Genomic DNA, 16314 nt, shown 5'->3' with positions numbered 1-16314 from the left:
ACAGCCGAAGGGCTTCCTGACAGCTAAGCAAGTGATGTGAAGAAGCTGGGGGTTTGAGCCACTAGGTGGACAGTGGTGCCATTTACTAAGATGGTTAAGACCAGGGAAGGAGATGTGAGTAGGAAGGTGGAGGGATTTGTCTATTAGACTGGGAAGTAGACAGGCAGGAAGTCAGGTGGATAGACAGGATATTAGAAGGGCCAGGGTTGGAGATATAATTTGGGCACGATGGGGACATGTGTTGTATTGAAAAACACAGGGCTGGTCGATCTCATATAGGAGGAGCAACGTGACTAGATAGCAAAATTTAGGAGTGGGCCTGAGCCCAGGGGCACTGCAAAATTTAGACCTCAAAGGAAAAAGGGGACCAAGAAAGAAGGCCAGTGGGGAGGACACCACCTAGGATGTTGGCATAGAGAACAAGGCGGGGCTTGGGGTTGAGCACTGATGAAACCAACTTTTCCTGGCCAGGCAAAAGAGGCTGAGGGAGGTGGAGGAGGGAAAGGACCACGTTAGAGCGACGAAGGAAATCCAGGAGCTGTGGTATCAGGAGGTAAATGGCTGCGTCCGTTGGACGAGGGAGGATGTTAGTGACCTTAGAGCCAGCTCTCTTCAGGAACGATAAGAGGCAGAGGCCTAGGAAGGGGAGGAGAGAAAATGTCTCGAGAAGAAAAATGGGGCGGGGGCAGGGGCTGGAACGTGGGCCCACAGGAGGATGTGTGTGTACAATGGCACGGACTTGAGTGCGCTGACCGGCGGGGGCTCCAGCTGAACAGCGCCCCCAAGAGGGGGCAGGAAGGGGCAGGGTCCCAAACACTGGAGGCAGCGGCACTTGAAGGGGAAGGAAGCACCTCTCTCTGATTATAGTTTGGAAGCAGGAATTTGGGGGATTCTTCTGACACCCCTGATTTTCTTTCTCCACGTATTAGGACGCTCGCTGCTTGGTGTCAAGGTTTCACTGCTGGTTGGTTACAGATTTACAGGAGTCCTTATTTGGCCTGTAATGACTTTTTTTCTGAGCAGTGCTGCTCTTGGGTACTGGCAGAAAATAGAGAGTCAGGTTTCTAAAGTGGGGATTTTGTCACATGGGTGTCAAAACAGGAGGGGCGAGGGGAATTTAGAGACGTTAGCAACCACGCTAGTGAAATTGTGGGCTACAACACCTAAACTGGATTAGGAAGGGAGAAAAAAGAGAGGGCTGGCGGGATGGAAGAGAATAAATAGTCAGTGTCCTGGAGTTTTAAAATTCACCAGAGAGGAGGAGTGGGAACCAGTTGGGAGGACAGGAGGTTAAGGTCAAGGACACTGAAATTACTGGTTCTGGAGGGGAGCAGTTTTGGGTGAGTATGGGAGTGTGTGGCTGGACTGGAGGAAGGCAGGTAGAAGGCTGGCCATTAGGGTGGATTTTCCCTGTGGCACTGAAGTCACCTAAGGTGATGGCAGGGCACGCAGGCGTGAGGAGGGCCGAGTCAGAGGCTAAAGTCTGAACCACCACCATTCTACAATGTGCCACCCGTCCCCCCGCCCTTAGCCGTCTATGCATTTTTTGAATGCCCGAACTTTAAAGTCAAGTCTTTTGGTGATACAGGTCCTCATTGTTTTTGCAATGATCTTTTTTCCTCAGAAAATAGCACTTGCTTGGAACAGGCAGGCCCTCGAGGTGTTCGCCAGCACCTCATCTCACACTTGCTGCATTTACTTATTTTATGAAACAAGAATTGGATGGCATATGGCCTACCACTTTGTACAACAGACTCACTTAGGGACGCTTTGTCGGAAATCTAGGTGTTTCTCAGCAGAGGACATTCCGGCATGCTAACTTTGGAATCCTACCTGGGTTCTATTATGTGATTGAGACAAGTTTCAGTCAAATGAGCGAATGTACGTGGCCCACTTAGAGCGGTGCCCAACTTACAGTAAGCAATCAGTGTTCCCTATTATTAGCTAATTAAATGATTCTGAACCATTCTCCTCATGCACTGGGTTCGCCACCATCTGTTTGGCACAGCATTCTGAGAATTAAGTCAGACAAGGGTACCTGGGAATTAGAAAGCATTCGTTTCCTCCCATTCCTCCCCTTTGCTATTCTAAGAGGTGCTTCAAGGCCACAGAGCTAACAGGTCTGTGTTTTAGCAGCTAAAATAACCATAAATAAGAAACTGCTGAGATGGGGCAAAGCGTCTGAGCCATGCGACAGCACTCAGGGCAGGGTGGCGAGGCCCTGAGCGGCGAGCAGGCTGGGTCTCGGCCCTGGGTGCAGCGTGGCCCTCCGCAGGCACTTCTGTCTGCTCTCCTGGCTCCCACGCCAATGGCAAGTACAGGACTCAACAAGACAACGAAGCTAGAAGGAGAAAGTCAGTTTCATTTCGAGAATGTGGAGCCCGTACCGCGGGCAGGCAGCGAGGAGCACAGACCTCCCTCCCGACTGGCCAACCTGACGCCCCCAACAGCAAAAACATACAGGACAAGGGAGACAAAATGGAGGATGCCGGGATGCTGCCTTTCGGAGACCTGCATGTGGAGCAGGGAGAGGGACAAGAAGAAACAAAACATAAACATTTGACAAACTAGCAAATTAAACAGGCAGAATGAAACAGGAAACCACAATAGATGCTTAGCAGCCAAACACATTTATTAGTCTTTTTTCTCTTTTTTTTTTTCCAGGAACCCAAAAATATTTTGTAGTTATAATGTAAGCAACTGAGTTGCACATAATACAATCATATCTTTCCAAAATAAAATAAAATAAAAAACTAAACAAAACAAAAATAAGCTGTTTAAAAGCCCAAAAAAACCCTTCAGAAAAACTCTTATATATGCATTACATCATCTCTCAGTTTTAATGAAATGACGGCGACTTAATTCCTTAGTACTCAACCTGTCACAATCCAACGAAACACCACCCTTGAGTTTTTTTTGTTTGTTTTTGATTTTTTTTTAAATCCAGCATGAGAAATACAGTACCTGCTATGGCAAAAAATACACATAAAATGCAACTTTTCAGCTTATTTGTACATTAGTAGAGTTTAACATTTTATTGTTTTTTTTTTAAGTGAACCAGTGATTTTAAGTACCACTATACTAAAAAAGTAAAATAAAATAGAGAAAAGGGGGGCCCAGCCTGCCATGCAAGTGCACCTCTAAAGTGCCTAGTTTCTGTGTCCATGTAAAACCAGTAATATGAGGAGCAATTTCAACAAATGGGAGTTTGATTAAACCTCTATGTTTAAGAAAAAAAAAAAAAGACAATGCCATATCCTCCCTTTTCTCCCCTCAAACTTCCTTAAGTCCCATCGTCCACTTTCTCTGTTGCCCACCAGAAGAGAGAAAAGAAAGCCACCAAAATAACATTGTAAAAGCTATTTCAAGTATAAGAAAAACAAAACACTTCTAGGTAACTTGCAGAGAGCATCACTATGTGCAGCTATATGTAGTCATGTTGGTAGGTTTTGTTTCTGCTGAGTGTTTCAGATGAGAGGATTTTTGCTGTACCTTCCTGTTACCTGTTTTGTGTGCAAAGTTGGAAAGCTGCCTTTTAAAACTCCAGCCTCTTTCTGATGCCCTTCTCTGCACCTTCTGTTGAAAGGGGGCAAGGAGAGAAGTGAAGGGAGGAGGAAAGAGGAGGGCGGGGGGGGGGGGGTGCCAGTCATTAAAATGGCACTCCTCCCATCTTCCTTCCCAGGCCTCCCACCTCCGAATCCCCGCACTTCTCTGGTTCACCGTCAGAGACCTAATTAACTCTCACGGCAGAGATTCCCATTCTTATTTCCTGATTTGGTAGGATATATTTTACTATGTAAACATAGCCCCTAGGATTATGGAACCCAAAGCAGCATTTATATCTCCATCTAAATGGAGAAAGATAAAATAGTCCAGAAACCTCTCCTCAGGTTGCTTTTGTTGTCTGTTTTTGGTTACTCACGACAGGGGTGGGGTGGGGTGGGCACAGAATTAAGTTGTAGGCAAATAGTAAGAGAGAGTTAGGAGTGGGCACAATTGAGCTGTTGTGTCTGCTTCCCCCGCCCCCCCCTCCCCCGCCCCGGTCCCAGAAGGGTTTTTTTTTTCGTTTTTTTTTTTTTATAACCTGTTAAAAATGTTCCTGCACCTTAAGTCATACAGAGGTTAAGGCCAAGGGTGCAGAATCTTGTGCACGTGTCTCTGTGAGCACATTCACGGTGCATGCACCATTTTTGATGTCTTCTGTGAGATCACTGGACACACTTTGGTCACTGGTGTGTGCAAAGGGTGGTGGTGGGGAAATGTCCCGGGAAAGAAGTGCAGAGATCAGCAAAGCCCTTTGGGAGCATTGTGGATGGATATAAGGGCAGTAAGGACTTAAGGGGGACCAGAGGAAGGAGACTGACAGAAAAGGGGCCAGCCTCCAAACAACAGAAATAAAATCAAAGGTGGATGGCGGCCCAAATCAGAAGGTGGGTGGTGAGTATGTGTGCATTTATTATCAAGCTTCTTCCCCTCAGAGGAAGTCGTCACTATACAAGATCGGTGAGCTCAAACTAAAAAGGGCTTCTAGACAGATACAGGGTTTATCCTTAAGATGGGGGGGAAAGGAGATGTTTGTGAAGAAGTTATTCAAAATGATCCATTCTGACCCTGCCTCGTGGGTGGCCAAATCTAGGAGAGCAGTAGCTGACAGGTTCCTACAAGCAGCATTTGTTAAACGTCCTTTCCCTCTACCTAATGTCAGCTTCAGGCCTCACGGAGACGAACGAGAAGAACATCTGAGGGTGCTCACACCTTTCAGGGAGGCTGTTTGCACGTCTCAGGTGGATTTCCTTTAAGTAAGACATCAATCCATTTCCAGAGCATCGCAAAGTGACAAGGCTATGAATTCTGTAGCGCCAAACTGAAATGCCAGGGACTAATTCCCTTTGTGAGCTACAGAATGCTACTCTGTTGCTCAAAAAAGTCAGCCTGTGTGTGAAGCAAGAGAGGTCGAGAGCTCAAGGTCTCAGGTAAAAAACATTCTGGAGTGCCTGGAGGGGATGGATCTTCTGGAAGAGAGAAATTCAGACACTCCCCACCCTGGAAGTAGATCTGGAAGAGATGGCATCTATTTGAAACAGGGTTCAGACACTGGTCGGCTGTCACTGCGTATGAGAGGCAATGGAGAGACCACCACCCTACAAATGCAAGTCCGCTCCCCTGACCTGTTCTTTCTCTTAAGCCTGAAAGAAGATCTGAAACTTCAGATGGCTTAACAAAAAAAAAAAAAAAAAAAAAAAGGAAAATATCATATTTTAGGGCTACTTTCACAGCAAAGGAAAACATCGTAAAAGTTATCCTATTTACACATTCATATTTTAAAAAGGATAACCCACTGGTGTCAGAAACAGAGAGGGGAGTTAAGGGTCTACATTGCAGGGGAAATGTACCTCGAGGTATTGTTTTGTGTTAGACAGTTGAAACGTCAGGATTTTATTTTTTGTTTTGTTTTTTTTTTGTTTTTTTTTTTTTTGTGTTTTTGTTTTTTTGTCTAAAGGCAATCTAACAGATTGGAACCCTGATAAGATCGTGCCCGTGCAACCCTGCACGGGCACGAGGAGACTGTGATCAAGTCTGTTCCTCGTTACAGTACTGTGAACGTCAACAACAAAAACTTCTGCCTGGAAACACTGAACGTGGGCAGAACAATCTCTGGCTTATGATACTGCGTGTTGCAAAGAATGCCTAGACCAGAGCAGTGCAGGTGCCAGGACTCACCACAGGAATTCTGTCGGGCCGGGAGGCTCTAGGCTTTCCTGTGTGCAGCACCTCACCGCTCACCAGCTCTCTAGCAGAACAAATGGCAAGGAAGCAGAGAGAGGACGTTCGGCTGAGGGGCAGTGGGTGGGGAAGGAAGAGTCCTTTTTTTGCCTGCCAAGCCAACGGGCCCTCTTCCCCACAGAGCAAGACAGTTTCCTTATAAATAAGTCACTTAAAAATGCTTAAGGAAAAACAAAGACAAATTAAAAGGACCGAGGAGGAGCCGGAGGAGGAGTTTTGGAAATCGACAGGAAGATGAACTTTAAGGTCAGCACGAACGAGGCATGGTTTCCTGAGCTTGAAAGGGTTCTGAATTCAGGAAAGGATGAGTACTTTTTCCCAGAGAACACGAGGGCCTTTGGGGCCCCCGCTGTGGCCCTGGGCTAACACTGCACGGTTAGGGTGGAGAATCCGGCTGCCAGGAACCGCAGGCCCCCAGGACTGCAGGAGGACTCCGCGTCTCTTTCTACCTCACTGTGCCGACTTGACCGCTGCTGGCTCTCACTCCCCTTCCCCGCCAGGACGTGGGGACACCATGGACACAGAAACCGTAGAACAAGGATGCAAAGCCACTTCCTTCCCCTTTCTGCCCTCACCCTCCCCCCCCCCCCCTTGCAGAATGCATAGTTACAATTCACGTTACAAAATAAAGAAGCAATGATGACCACATATGGGACCTTTTTTTTTTTTGAAAAAAGAAAAAAAATCCAACAACCTCTTCTTAAATTCAGTATCAAAATTCACATTTGCATAATAATACATTTCAAGGCCATTAGAGAGGAATGAGAGAGAAGCCCAGAGAGCCACATCTCTCCTCCCTTTGTCTCCTGAATGAAGCTGAAGGAATCTTGCGGGAGGGACTGTTTTCCTCTTTGGGGAGTTCTGAGGAATTATGGAAAATGGCCCTTAGCATTCACTTGTGGTTTCTTTAGAAGATCGGGCATGGGGAGAAGAGGTGGAATCGTTTAAAACAAACATAAAAACAAATGAAGAGACACTGCAGATTTCTACGTTTAACTAGAATAGTTCTGAAGAAATAAAATATGATTTCAGATTTTTCTTTCTTTTTTTCTCAAACACTTCCATCTTATTCTCTCAAAAGCCTTTTCCTCGTGTGTAATACCCTGTTCTCATAAACAGCAACATTATGGGACTTCCATTTGGGAAAATAATTGCCTTCTCAGGACACAGACTCAAGAGGGTGGAAACGCGCTGCCCGCCCCGCACATGGCGGAAGCCAGAAAACGCCTTCTTGACATGCACGAATGTGTCACAGACATCACCATATTTCAGTTCTCCAGTGCTTACAGAAAAACAAAAACCAAAACGGCCACGGCCACACGCGCGCGCACACAGACACGAGGGAAACTAGGTACTGCAGGTAGAGAAATTCAACCTGCGCTCTCCGACCGACCTGGGTCTCTGTCGTTGTGCACCATCACCTCATTCTCCCGCCCGAGCCCCAGGATCTTTTCCACACAACTCTACACTGTGCAATATGGGTGCTAATGAAAACTCCACGGCTGCCCCCGGGGACTGCCAGGAGAATCGCTGACTTCCCTAAAGACTAAGCTGACCGCCTTTCTGTTTTATCCCCACGGAGAGCTTCTTCCTAAAACAGACGGTCCCTGTACTCCCAAAGGCACATTCAGAAATACTACACTTAAGTAATTCCTTGGACAAAATTAAAAGGGGGAGGGGGATGGGGGGGTGGTGTTTTAAACACATTTATTCTAACATCCCGAAATTTCCGGCAAGAAGGGTCACGCTGGATGCATCACTTGGTGAGAAACTATACTACCTTTAAAAGGTATGTAACTTCTTTAAAGGGTTCCAAAGGTTTTTGCTTTGTTTAGTATACAGACGACCCCCCCCTTTCCATTTTTGGCGAACACGTTTAGGATACACGACCTTCCTGTCCATAAAGCTCTGCGGGACGGCTAGCTCACCTCCAGTGACCTCGCACAACCCAGCCCTCTGAGAACCGTGCACACCTTTCAGGAGCCAAGGGAGAAGGAAAGCCAGATTGAGGGTGGGGTCCAGGAAAGCAGGGGTGAAGGGGGAAGAAAAGCACTTCGTTTCACATCTCTGCAACGACCACACTGTAAAGTACCTTTACAGTTTTGCTGCTCCCCACTAGCAGTAAAGAGGAATTAAGCTCTTTGAAAACAACAGTCTCAACATATTAATCTTGGCTCGAGAGGGGTCAATGGCGATTGGGAATGGACTTCCAAAGTGGTGACTGACAGTGTGAAAAATAAACCGAGGCACAAAGTGCTTTACGGAAACACGATTTCTTTCTTTCTTTCTTTCTTTTTTTTTTTTAAATTTACAACACAACACTTCTTGCCTTTATCTGACCTTTCCTTTCCCCAGGGACAAAACTAGTGTTTGTCACAACGAAGACCCCATGACTGAATCTTACAGAGACCCTTCAGTCAGGGTGGGACCATGTTTCCTGGTGTGCATAGTTTCTCTTTAAAAACAAATTCAGCTGTATAGCCAAGTGAAAAGAACTATTTAAATTCTGTGAGGCAAACACTGGCAGCTTCGGTCTTCTTTTTTTTTTTTTTAGTGGTGGTGGTGGTAGGATACAAGAGATTGACATTTTAAAAACCACTCAAATGTTAGAATACTTGGTAATTCCTTCAGCTCTAGTCTGAGTGACCACACACATAAGGGTAGCAGGAATGCCCAGCCGGTGGGGAGTAGCTCTGTTTCCTGACCGGTGTTCCCTTCACCATCCTGTAAATGTTCATGGCCTCTTTGGCGGTGCAGGCAGCGGGGAGGCATTCTGGGCAGGTTAGGGAGGGTCAACGTTCTATTTTTATTCCATTACTACTGTGTTCATAGACTCCTGAAGTTGAGAACTATTTTAAATCTAAGAATGTGATGCCAGTACCTCCTTTATCAGATTCAAGGTCAAGAAAACAACACCGTCATTAACAAGTGGGGACCATCTCTGAAAATACACACACCTTTGGCACTGGCCATAAACCTACAGAGCTTATGACAGGGTATGCACTAACTCTGGAAACACAGAGACCCCACACATTCTATGGGTTTTTTTTTTAAAACAGATTGTTGACATTCTTGACAACATTATGTATATTTGCCTGCTTCTAGACTGTGTGGACAGCCTGTAGTTGTAGATAAGAAAGCTAAGAGGGTGCGGTGTGCAGCAGAGGGTGAGGGCGCCCTATTTTCTGAAAGGGTGCTGAGGTCTACAGATTGACAACTCCCTGTAGACACAGAGGCTGGAATATTTTCATCTGCACCATTACATGCAGCCTTAGCTGTACACTCACAGAAAGGAAAACAATTCAAGAATACATTTCTTTTTGCAGCAACACTAAGCAGCATAGTTAATGCACAGACATGAATGAAGTGTGACAAAACTTGGCAAAAACACTGAAGAAAAAGTTTGATTTTGTTTTTTAACCAGCTAAACATGTGTCTCTATGCTTAGTAAAAGACCCTATAGATAGTTAAAAGAAAAAAACCCAAATCCCAAACAATAACCTACAAAGTGTTATATATTGAATCTGAACTCCGAGGATGGGGGAGAAGGGGACCTTTTTTACATAAAGACTCAATTGTTCCCTAATCTTAGAGACGGCTGTTAGAGCCAAGTCTGCTGAAAACATCTTATTTACACTGCAGAGGAAAACAGGCTTGGCTTAAGCGTTTTTCTCAACACAGAGACATCTTCATTTTGTTTAAGAGTCAAGATGGCAAAATATAAAAAAGTAAAATTAAAAAGTACACAGCATCTGAGGTCGATATGGAATCTGGCTGTTAACCCTACAAAAACTGCCCCCCCGACAAGTGGCAAAAATCCGAGTGAATCTTTGCAACAAGTCAGTAGCCCGTGAAATGTTAGTTTCTGCTAGATATATTAATAAAAGGTCTTCCAAATTCTTAGGCAGGGATTTCTTTTCCTCTCTTTTTTCTTCTTCTTATTTATTTTTTTGCATATCTTAGATCCCACGTTCAACCCACAGGAACTTGGAAGAACCGACTGTTCATTTATGCTACATTCATATCAGAAGAGGTGGCAAAGTTCTTAGAACAGGAGCCATCTGATTAGAAAATTAAGCTGCTATAAATAAAACTGATCGAATGGCAATCAATGGATAATTATTTACTGGGGGATACTGATGAAAGAATTTGCTTTGGAACCTTGACATGCCATCACTGCTAAGTTAACTTCTGTGCATGTTGTAAATGCAAAAAATCAAGGGCTAGGTACGGAGGAACCAGAGATGCCACATGGGCCATCCATTTCTTCACAGTGTCTCGGAGATCTGAACTTTGTGGGTTTTTTTTGTTTGTTTGTTTGTTTGTTTGTTTGTTTTTAAACACCTAAAATTAGGTCATGGCACTGGATTTAAATTGCCAGTAGAGGTCTCCAGTCTGATGGAAGACATCTCTTCCCCACGAGTGCTTATTTTTTTATTTTTTAAATTTTTTTGGCGACTCATGTGGTAGACAGAAACCAAGTTTGTGATGTTTGAAAGATGGACACCTCCAGCCACTAGTAATCAAGTGTTTAAAAAATAAAGGAAACTAGTAAAAATTGGAAAGCTCAAATTTACATGATCGAAATGTTTACAAAATAAATCTACATAATGAGAGGTGACCAGCAAACCTCTGTACACATGCCAGAATGTGGTGGAAGAGAAGCCGCTCCCACCGAATTTTCTAAGTGTATGGAAGCCACTTAACCTCTCAGCAGACATGGCTCTTGCCAAAGAATATCACGGAAAGAAGAGTTTTTCTCTTCCATTATATTCTCACTATATCCTTTTCTTAGGTCACTGCCAACCAATAAAGCAAAGCTTCCATCAAGTTGACCAAAAAAAAAAAAAAAAAAAAAAAAAAAAAAAAGGTGGGGGGGCAGAGTTGGGGGAAAGAGAGGAGACAAGGGAGGACAGGAGCAGAAAAACAGGAACCCCTTTCTACTGGCCCAACACAGACAGACTTTCCAAATCACTGTATGTGGTTGTCACAATGACACACGTGGAGATGTCAGTACCCAGTAACGAGGGCGATAACACAAGGAAGGATCTTGGCATTCCACATTACTGAGACATGAAAGCAGATTTAACTTCCTTGATTTCTGTTTATTTTCAATTTAGCCCACTGCCTGTGGGGCCTGTCCAGAACCACTCCGATTTCCTTAATGGGCAAGTGTCTTAATGTCTGTGGAGTGACTGGACCACATGCACATACACACGCGTTCCCCCTGCTTAGGATGTCTGGGTGTATGTACGAAGGCACTAAAGCGGCTTTAGAGAAATTGCAGGCAGCAACCCCACCCACTCCCTTTACCTGTCAAGCTGGAGTTTCTTTCCCACTGGGAAGCTTAGATGTTTAAAAGCAGCTGTGGTCATGCTTGGGAATTCTGACCCCCGGCCCCAGGAGGGAATACAAAAGGAGAATTCAACGTCATGAAAAATCGAAAAGGAAATACTCCACATCTCCAGCTGAGGGATGGGGATAATTAAGCAGCAGATCTTCAAAACAGCAATTAAAATGAGCACAACAGTAGCTGGGAGCTAAAAAAGTAAAATCACTTGTTCCTTATTAGATTCTTCTTTTCTCCTCCTCCCATAACAAACGGAGGTAAGACAGACATTCTTTGTTAATAGAACAGTCCATAGATATTTTCCTCTAGTAATGCCTATATTTAAAATTTGTTCCAAAAATTATTAACCTATATTTCCTAGCTCTTTACATAGATTCTCAGCAATCCAACCGTACTATTTTACAGATTAGAGTTTACTTTTTTTTTCCCCCCTAAGTTGTTGTTTCTTTCTTTCTTTCTTTTGTCCTGGGGTTTGAGGGGCAGGGAGAAGGGTTCCCTTAAAAAAAAAACAAAACAAAAACAATCATTAGGGGAGATGTCAGTTCAATCTTAAATGGAAAGGAACAGAGTGATGACGTTCCCATTTATAAAAACCAAACGCTCCCACTAAATGACACACAATTTCAAACGAATCCATGATAAAGCTCTTAGAAAGCTAATCCTTCTCCTGTGTTTTTAAAGATAACGAATTGACCTGTTGCTGCTAAATTGATCATTTTTAAAAAATATTTCTTTCTATGTGTTTTAAAATGTGTGATCCCCAGTATGACAATAATGTTTGGAGACTTTACATTTTTTTTTTTTTAAGTAAAAATTGCTTCAACTTTTTGAAGTTTCAGGAACTTGTAAAAGTTTATGAACAGGAAAGAAACAGCCGTCTATCTAGGATAAGATACGGTTAAATAAACCATCTTCAAAAAACTGGCTTCCTACCCTAGAATTCCTGAGAATGCTTGCAAATTTTAAAGCAGGAAAATAAATGTTAAAAACAAAAACAAAAAACACTGTTAAATGCTCCCAGAGTTAGTCTTCATCTAAAATATATATTTATATGTATATATATACGCACTTTTTGGTCTTTTTTTTTTTAAGTTTTTAATTTTTTCCCTTTAAGCTTAAGATGGAAGAACATTTGAGCTTCTCATGTTTATTTTTACATATTTCAAATCCCTCATTATGTCTTGTAAACAAGAGGGGCTCTAGCACCCGGCTTTCACCGTAGTATCGTAAGGAACTCAACTAACCCATAGTGCAGGCCAAGGAACCAGCAGGCAGGAGGGGGGGGGGGGGGGCAGGACACGACAGGGAATCACGGCAGTGGACAGGGCTGTCACGGGCTCGTGGGAGCCTCGGGACACGCTCCTGGCCCAGGGCCACTAAGATTTTGCCTTCTGTAGATGGCTGAACACAGCTGCTCTCCACCTGGACGTCACCACACACCACAGGGTTTTGCTCCTCACACAGAGAGCAGGCAGAGGGGACCAGAAGGAGACATTTTTGTACATGGGCAGAGATGGAAGGGGCATGGTGGTGGTGATGAAAACCGGAGAGCAGGAAGAGGGCACAGTTAGTTTTCTACAAGGCATCCAATGGGACTGAACCAACGCTGGAGACTCAAGTTTGACCACCTCCCCACAAAGGGTGCATAAAGACTTCCAAGAGCGAATGCTTACTTGAATTACACATGTCAATCTCTTTTGAGGCTAGGTTTATAATCAACAGGGTAAGCCAGAGGACTACAGAATTCCCACTCTTTGTCTCATAAAACCACTTGATGCAAATAATTCGTTTTTGCCTTTTCCTATACACACCCACCCACCCACCTACACACAGACACAAGCTAAAAGTCAAATACATTAGGCATTGTTGTATCCTTCACTGAAGATGCTAAAGAAAGAAAAACTCCCTTGTCCTCACTAGCAGCAAGTTATGGAGGACAGTAGAGGTCTGCTCCCACCAAGGGTTGGAATGGGCAGGTATTTGCTGGTACAGAATGTCGGCACTTTATGTTAAACAGTATAATGCAGACTGGGATGTCCACACAAGTGCTAGCACATTACCGGCATACGTTCCCCTCCCTCCCCACCACCCCCCGCCCCGCCAGCCATCTGCTTTGTATAAAGGGGTACCCCTTCAGGTCTGCTAGAACTCTTCACAAAAAGCAGTTTGATACATGTTGATTCCAACATAAGTACATACATGTTGGTGATAACTGTGGATTAAAAGTTGCCCCCTATTCGGCCCAGAGTACTACTACATTGATGCTTAAAAAAAAAAAAAAAAAAAAAAAAGTCTTTAAATACCAAAATAAAAAAGCAACATTACAAGGGGAAAAAAAAAAAAAAATAAAGAGGTCAAAACCAAAAAAAGGTGCAATACTTAAAAGTCTTTGCTAAGTTATACCTGCCTAAGCAAAACCACATACACAGGAAATACACAACACAGAGAAACAAAAGGAAACGCTTGAAGTACACACTGGTTTAAGAACATTCGTTAAGTAAACGTTTCTGTCAGTGATGGCCTGGTGCTGTAGCGCGCCGCGGCCTGGCACAGGTAACGCTCGGCGAGAGAGGAGCAGAGAGGGAGAAGCTGCAGCTGCTCACGAGTTACTTGTTTCGTTTTCACACAATGAAAAAGAGAACCAATTCAGCATTACCTGACTTTCTGATGAATTCCTCATACCTGATTACAACAAGAAAGGGGGAACGTGGTTTTTCTGCTTTTGAGACACCACAGAAGTAAAAACTCTCTCATCGTCTGTTCCCGTTCAAACTAATGAAAAGAAAAGGCCTGCGTGAAACTTAACAGATATCCCGATGTGCCTGGTGGCCACTTACTTTAAAAAACAGAAATAAATAAAACACACGGTTGCTCCAAGAGGTACCTCCTGCTCTCCTACTTTTTTGGGACTTGGCAGTGCTCCGCTCTACTGCTAGGTCGAAAGAAAAGCAAGAGAAAACTCGCTCAGGCTAATTTGCAAATGTAAAGGAGCTCCCTGCTTTAATCATTAAAAAGCACTCTGTTCATCTTAATGCAGCCCAACGGAGTTGCTTTAAGTAAGCAGTGGCTCCCGGTGCTTGTGTGTTCTCATAGTTAAAAAAAAAATAAAAATTAAAAAAAAAAATAAAAAGCAGATGGCCGGCCAGCCAGCCTGCAGACTGTTAGCAACGCAGCGTTCGGAGAGATCGGGTGGGGCAGGGGGAGGAGGACACGGGCACACGCACACACAGAGACAGAGAGAAGGATGCACGCAAATGCACATGAACACACGTGCACACACATACCAGAACGAGCATGCCTGGGCAGTTACATGTGCCAGAACACACTGGTATTTATCAACCAGCCAATCACAAATTTTTTCCTTTTTTTTTTTTTTTTTTTTAGGTTTTTTGTGTTTTTGTTTTTAAAGTGAGGCTCCGTCAAGTCTTCCCCCCCCCACCCCAACAATTCTTTTGAATTCCCCTCCCTCCCAAACGTGGTAGACCTAAGGACGGAAACACACCCAGTGCAAACAAAGTTAAAAAGCTATTTTTTTTCAGTATATATGTTTCTTAGCAACAACTTCCATATAACATGAAAAAAGTGAAAAACTAGAAACTAATTTTTTTAATTTTTTTGTGTTTAAATTTAAATGGTATGTGTACTTGCTTCACATTGTCTTTCTAGGTTGGCGTTCATGATTCAAGTATTTCAAGAGTGATATGTTCTCTTTTTGGATTCATATTCCAAACGAAAAAACTGAAGTTATAAGGGAGGCAACTATGTGCTCAGACAGTCTGTCAATGACCCACCTTTTTTTTTTCTCTCTCCGTTTTCTTTTTTCCTTTTAAAAATGTATTTATTGCAAGTTGAAAAAAAAAACGAAAAGGTCAAGTTAGTGCTGCTGCTGTTCCAAAAAAGGTCACGAGGTCAGAGTTGAAAGTTTTAAGTTCAGATTGAATCCGACCCTCCTCCCAGAAGGTCACCAGGTAGTAATGGAGCAGGGCTGCCCATCCTATGGGGATCTTCCACAGTTGGGACTCCCCACAAGCTAGAAGAATAGTTTGGGGGCCCCCACAACGAAGCGCCAGCAAGATCGGCCCCGCTGCTGCCGCCAGCACTGCTGCTCCACTGCCCGAGCCCTGTGGACCCACCGAAAAGATTCAAAGCAGGTCCGACGGGATCTGACTGGGTCTGGCCGGTCTCCAGCGACTGCCAACCTGCGGCAGGTGCACTTGGGGTTGCTGCAGGTGTAGGGGGCTGAGCTTGTGCCAGAAAGCGGCTGACTTCGTCATCGGTGGCAAACTCAGCCAGGATGGTAGTGTTTCCCAACACACACCTAGAAGAAAGGGGAGGGAAAGAGCTATGGATTTGAGGGAAATCCTAAAGCACCCGCACGGACTGAGGGTTTCGAGTCCCAGAGTCCTTGATGTTCAAAGTATGCTCCTTTGACCAGCAGCTTCCACATCCCCTGGAAGCTTTCTAAAATGCAGAATCACAGGCCCCACCCCAGGCCTACGGGATCAAAACCTGCATTTTAGCCAGACCAGGTGATTGAGAAATACTGTACTAAAGCAGTAAGGGATCACTAAATCTCAAGACCTCCAAAGACTACTAGGGGGTACCGCGTATCGCTATCCTTTTGAATTTGTATGTTGAGAAAAATGCCATCTTTCTTTTCCCCATGGGAGGTAAAAGGTCACACTGCAAACATCAAGGTGACTCAACCTCACACATCTGGAAGTGCCATCGCTCTGCCTCTGGGCCGGGCTCACCGCCTGAGAGTCACCATTGCTTGCTCGTTCTGTCTGTAGCTTTCTGCCAGGGCCTGTAGCCACAGAGAGTCAGCTCTTCCCTGGCTACCAGTTTGACAGCAGCTGGGAGGGGGGACAGTCAAAGTGTGATCCAGTCCCACCTACGTAAGACAAAAAACTCTGCTACCCGCCAAGCCACAGCGTTTCAGCTTCACCAACAAAGAAGACAAAGTAAGCAACCAGATTCTATTACAAAAAGTGACGGCACCTACAATGTTTCACATTCTCCTGAACACTGGGGCTTTGTTTTACGGTATTAAAATTTACTCACTGCTTCATGACTTCATAAATTCTTTACTTTTGGAATTCTGATTACCAGCCTACACAGATATACAGGGCAATCCACGCCTGGGGAGGTAGAAAAGATCCGTCCCCTCCGTACCAAGC

General features: G+C 44.4%; 1 protein-coding gene across 8 annotated transcripts in view; it reads right to left on the bottom strand.

The window, feature by feature from the left end:
* Positions 1-3926: 3926 nt before the first annotated feature.
* TNRC6B (trinucleotide repeat containing adaptor 6B) overlaps positions 3927-16314 on the bottom strand; it is a 253543-nt gene continuing 241155 nt past the window's right edge. For all 8 annotated transcript variants that reach the window (XM_047864960.1, XM_047864966.1, XM_047864968.1 and 5 more), the window contains one exon: positions 3927-15452. In XM_047864960.1, the coding sequence (XP_047720916.1) occupies positions 15065-15452 (388 nt within the window). In that variant the 3' untranslated portion in view covers positions 3927-15064. The remainder of the gene's footprint in view (positions 15453-16314) is intronic.

This window comes from Prionailurus viverrinus, chromosome B4 (assembly GCF_022837055.1).
Source record: "Prionailurus viverrinus isolate Anna chromosome B4, UM_Priviv_1.0, whole genome shotgun sequence".
Classification (NCBI taxonomy): domain Eukaryota; kingdom Metazoa; phylum Chordata; class Mammalia; order Carnivora; family Felidae; genus Prionailurus; species Prionailurus viverrinus.
The sequence above is the reverse complement of the archived record's forward strand: the minus strand, read 5'-3'. Positions and strand labels throughout refer to the sequence as shown.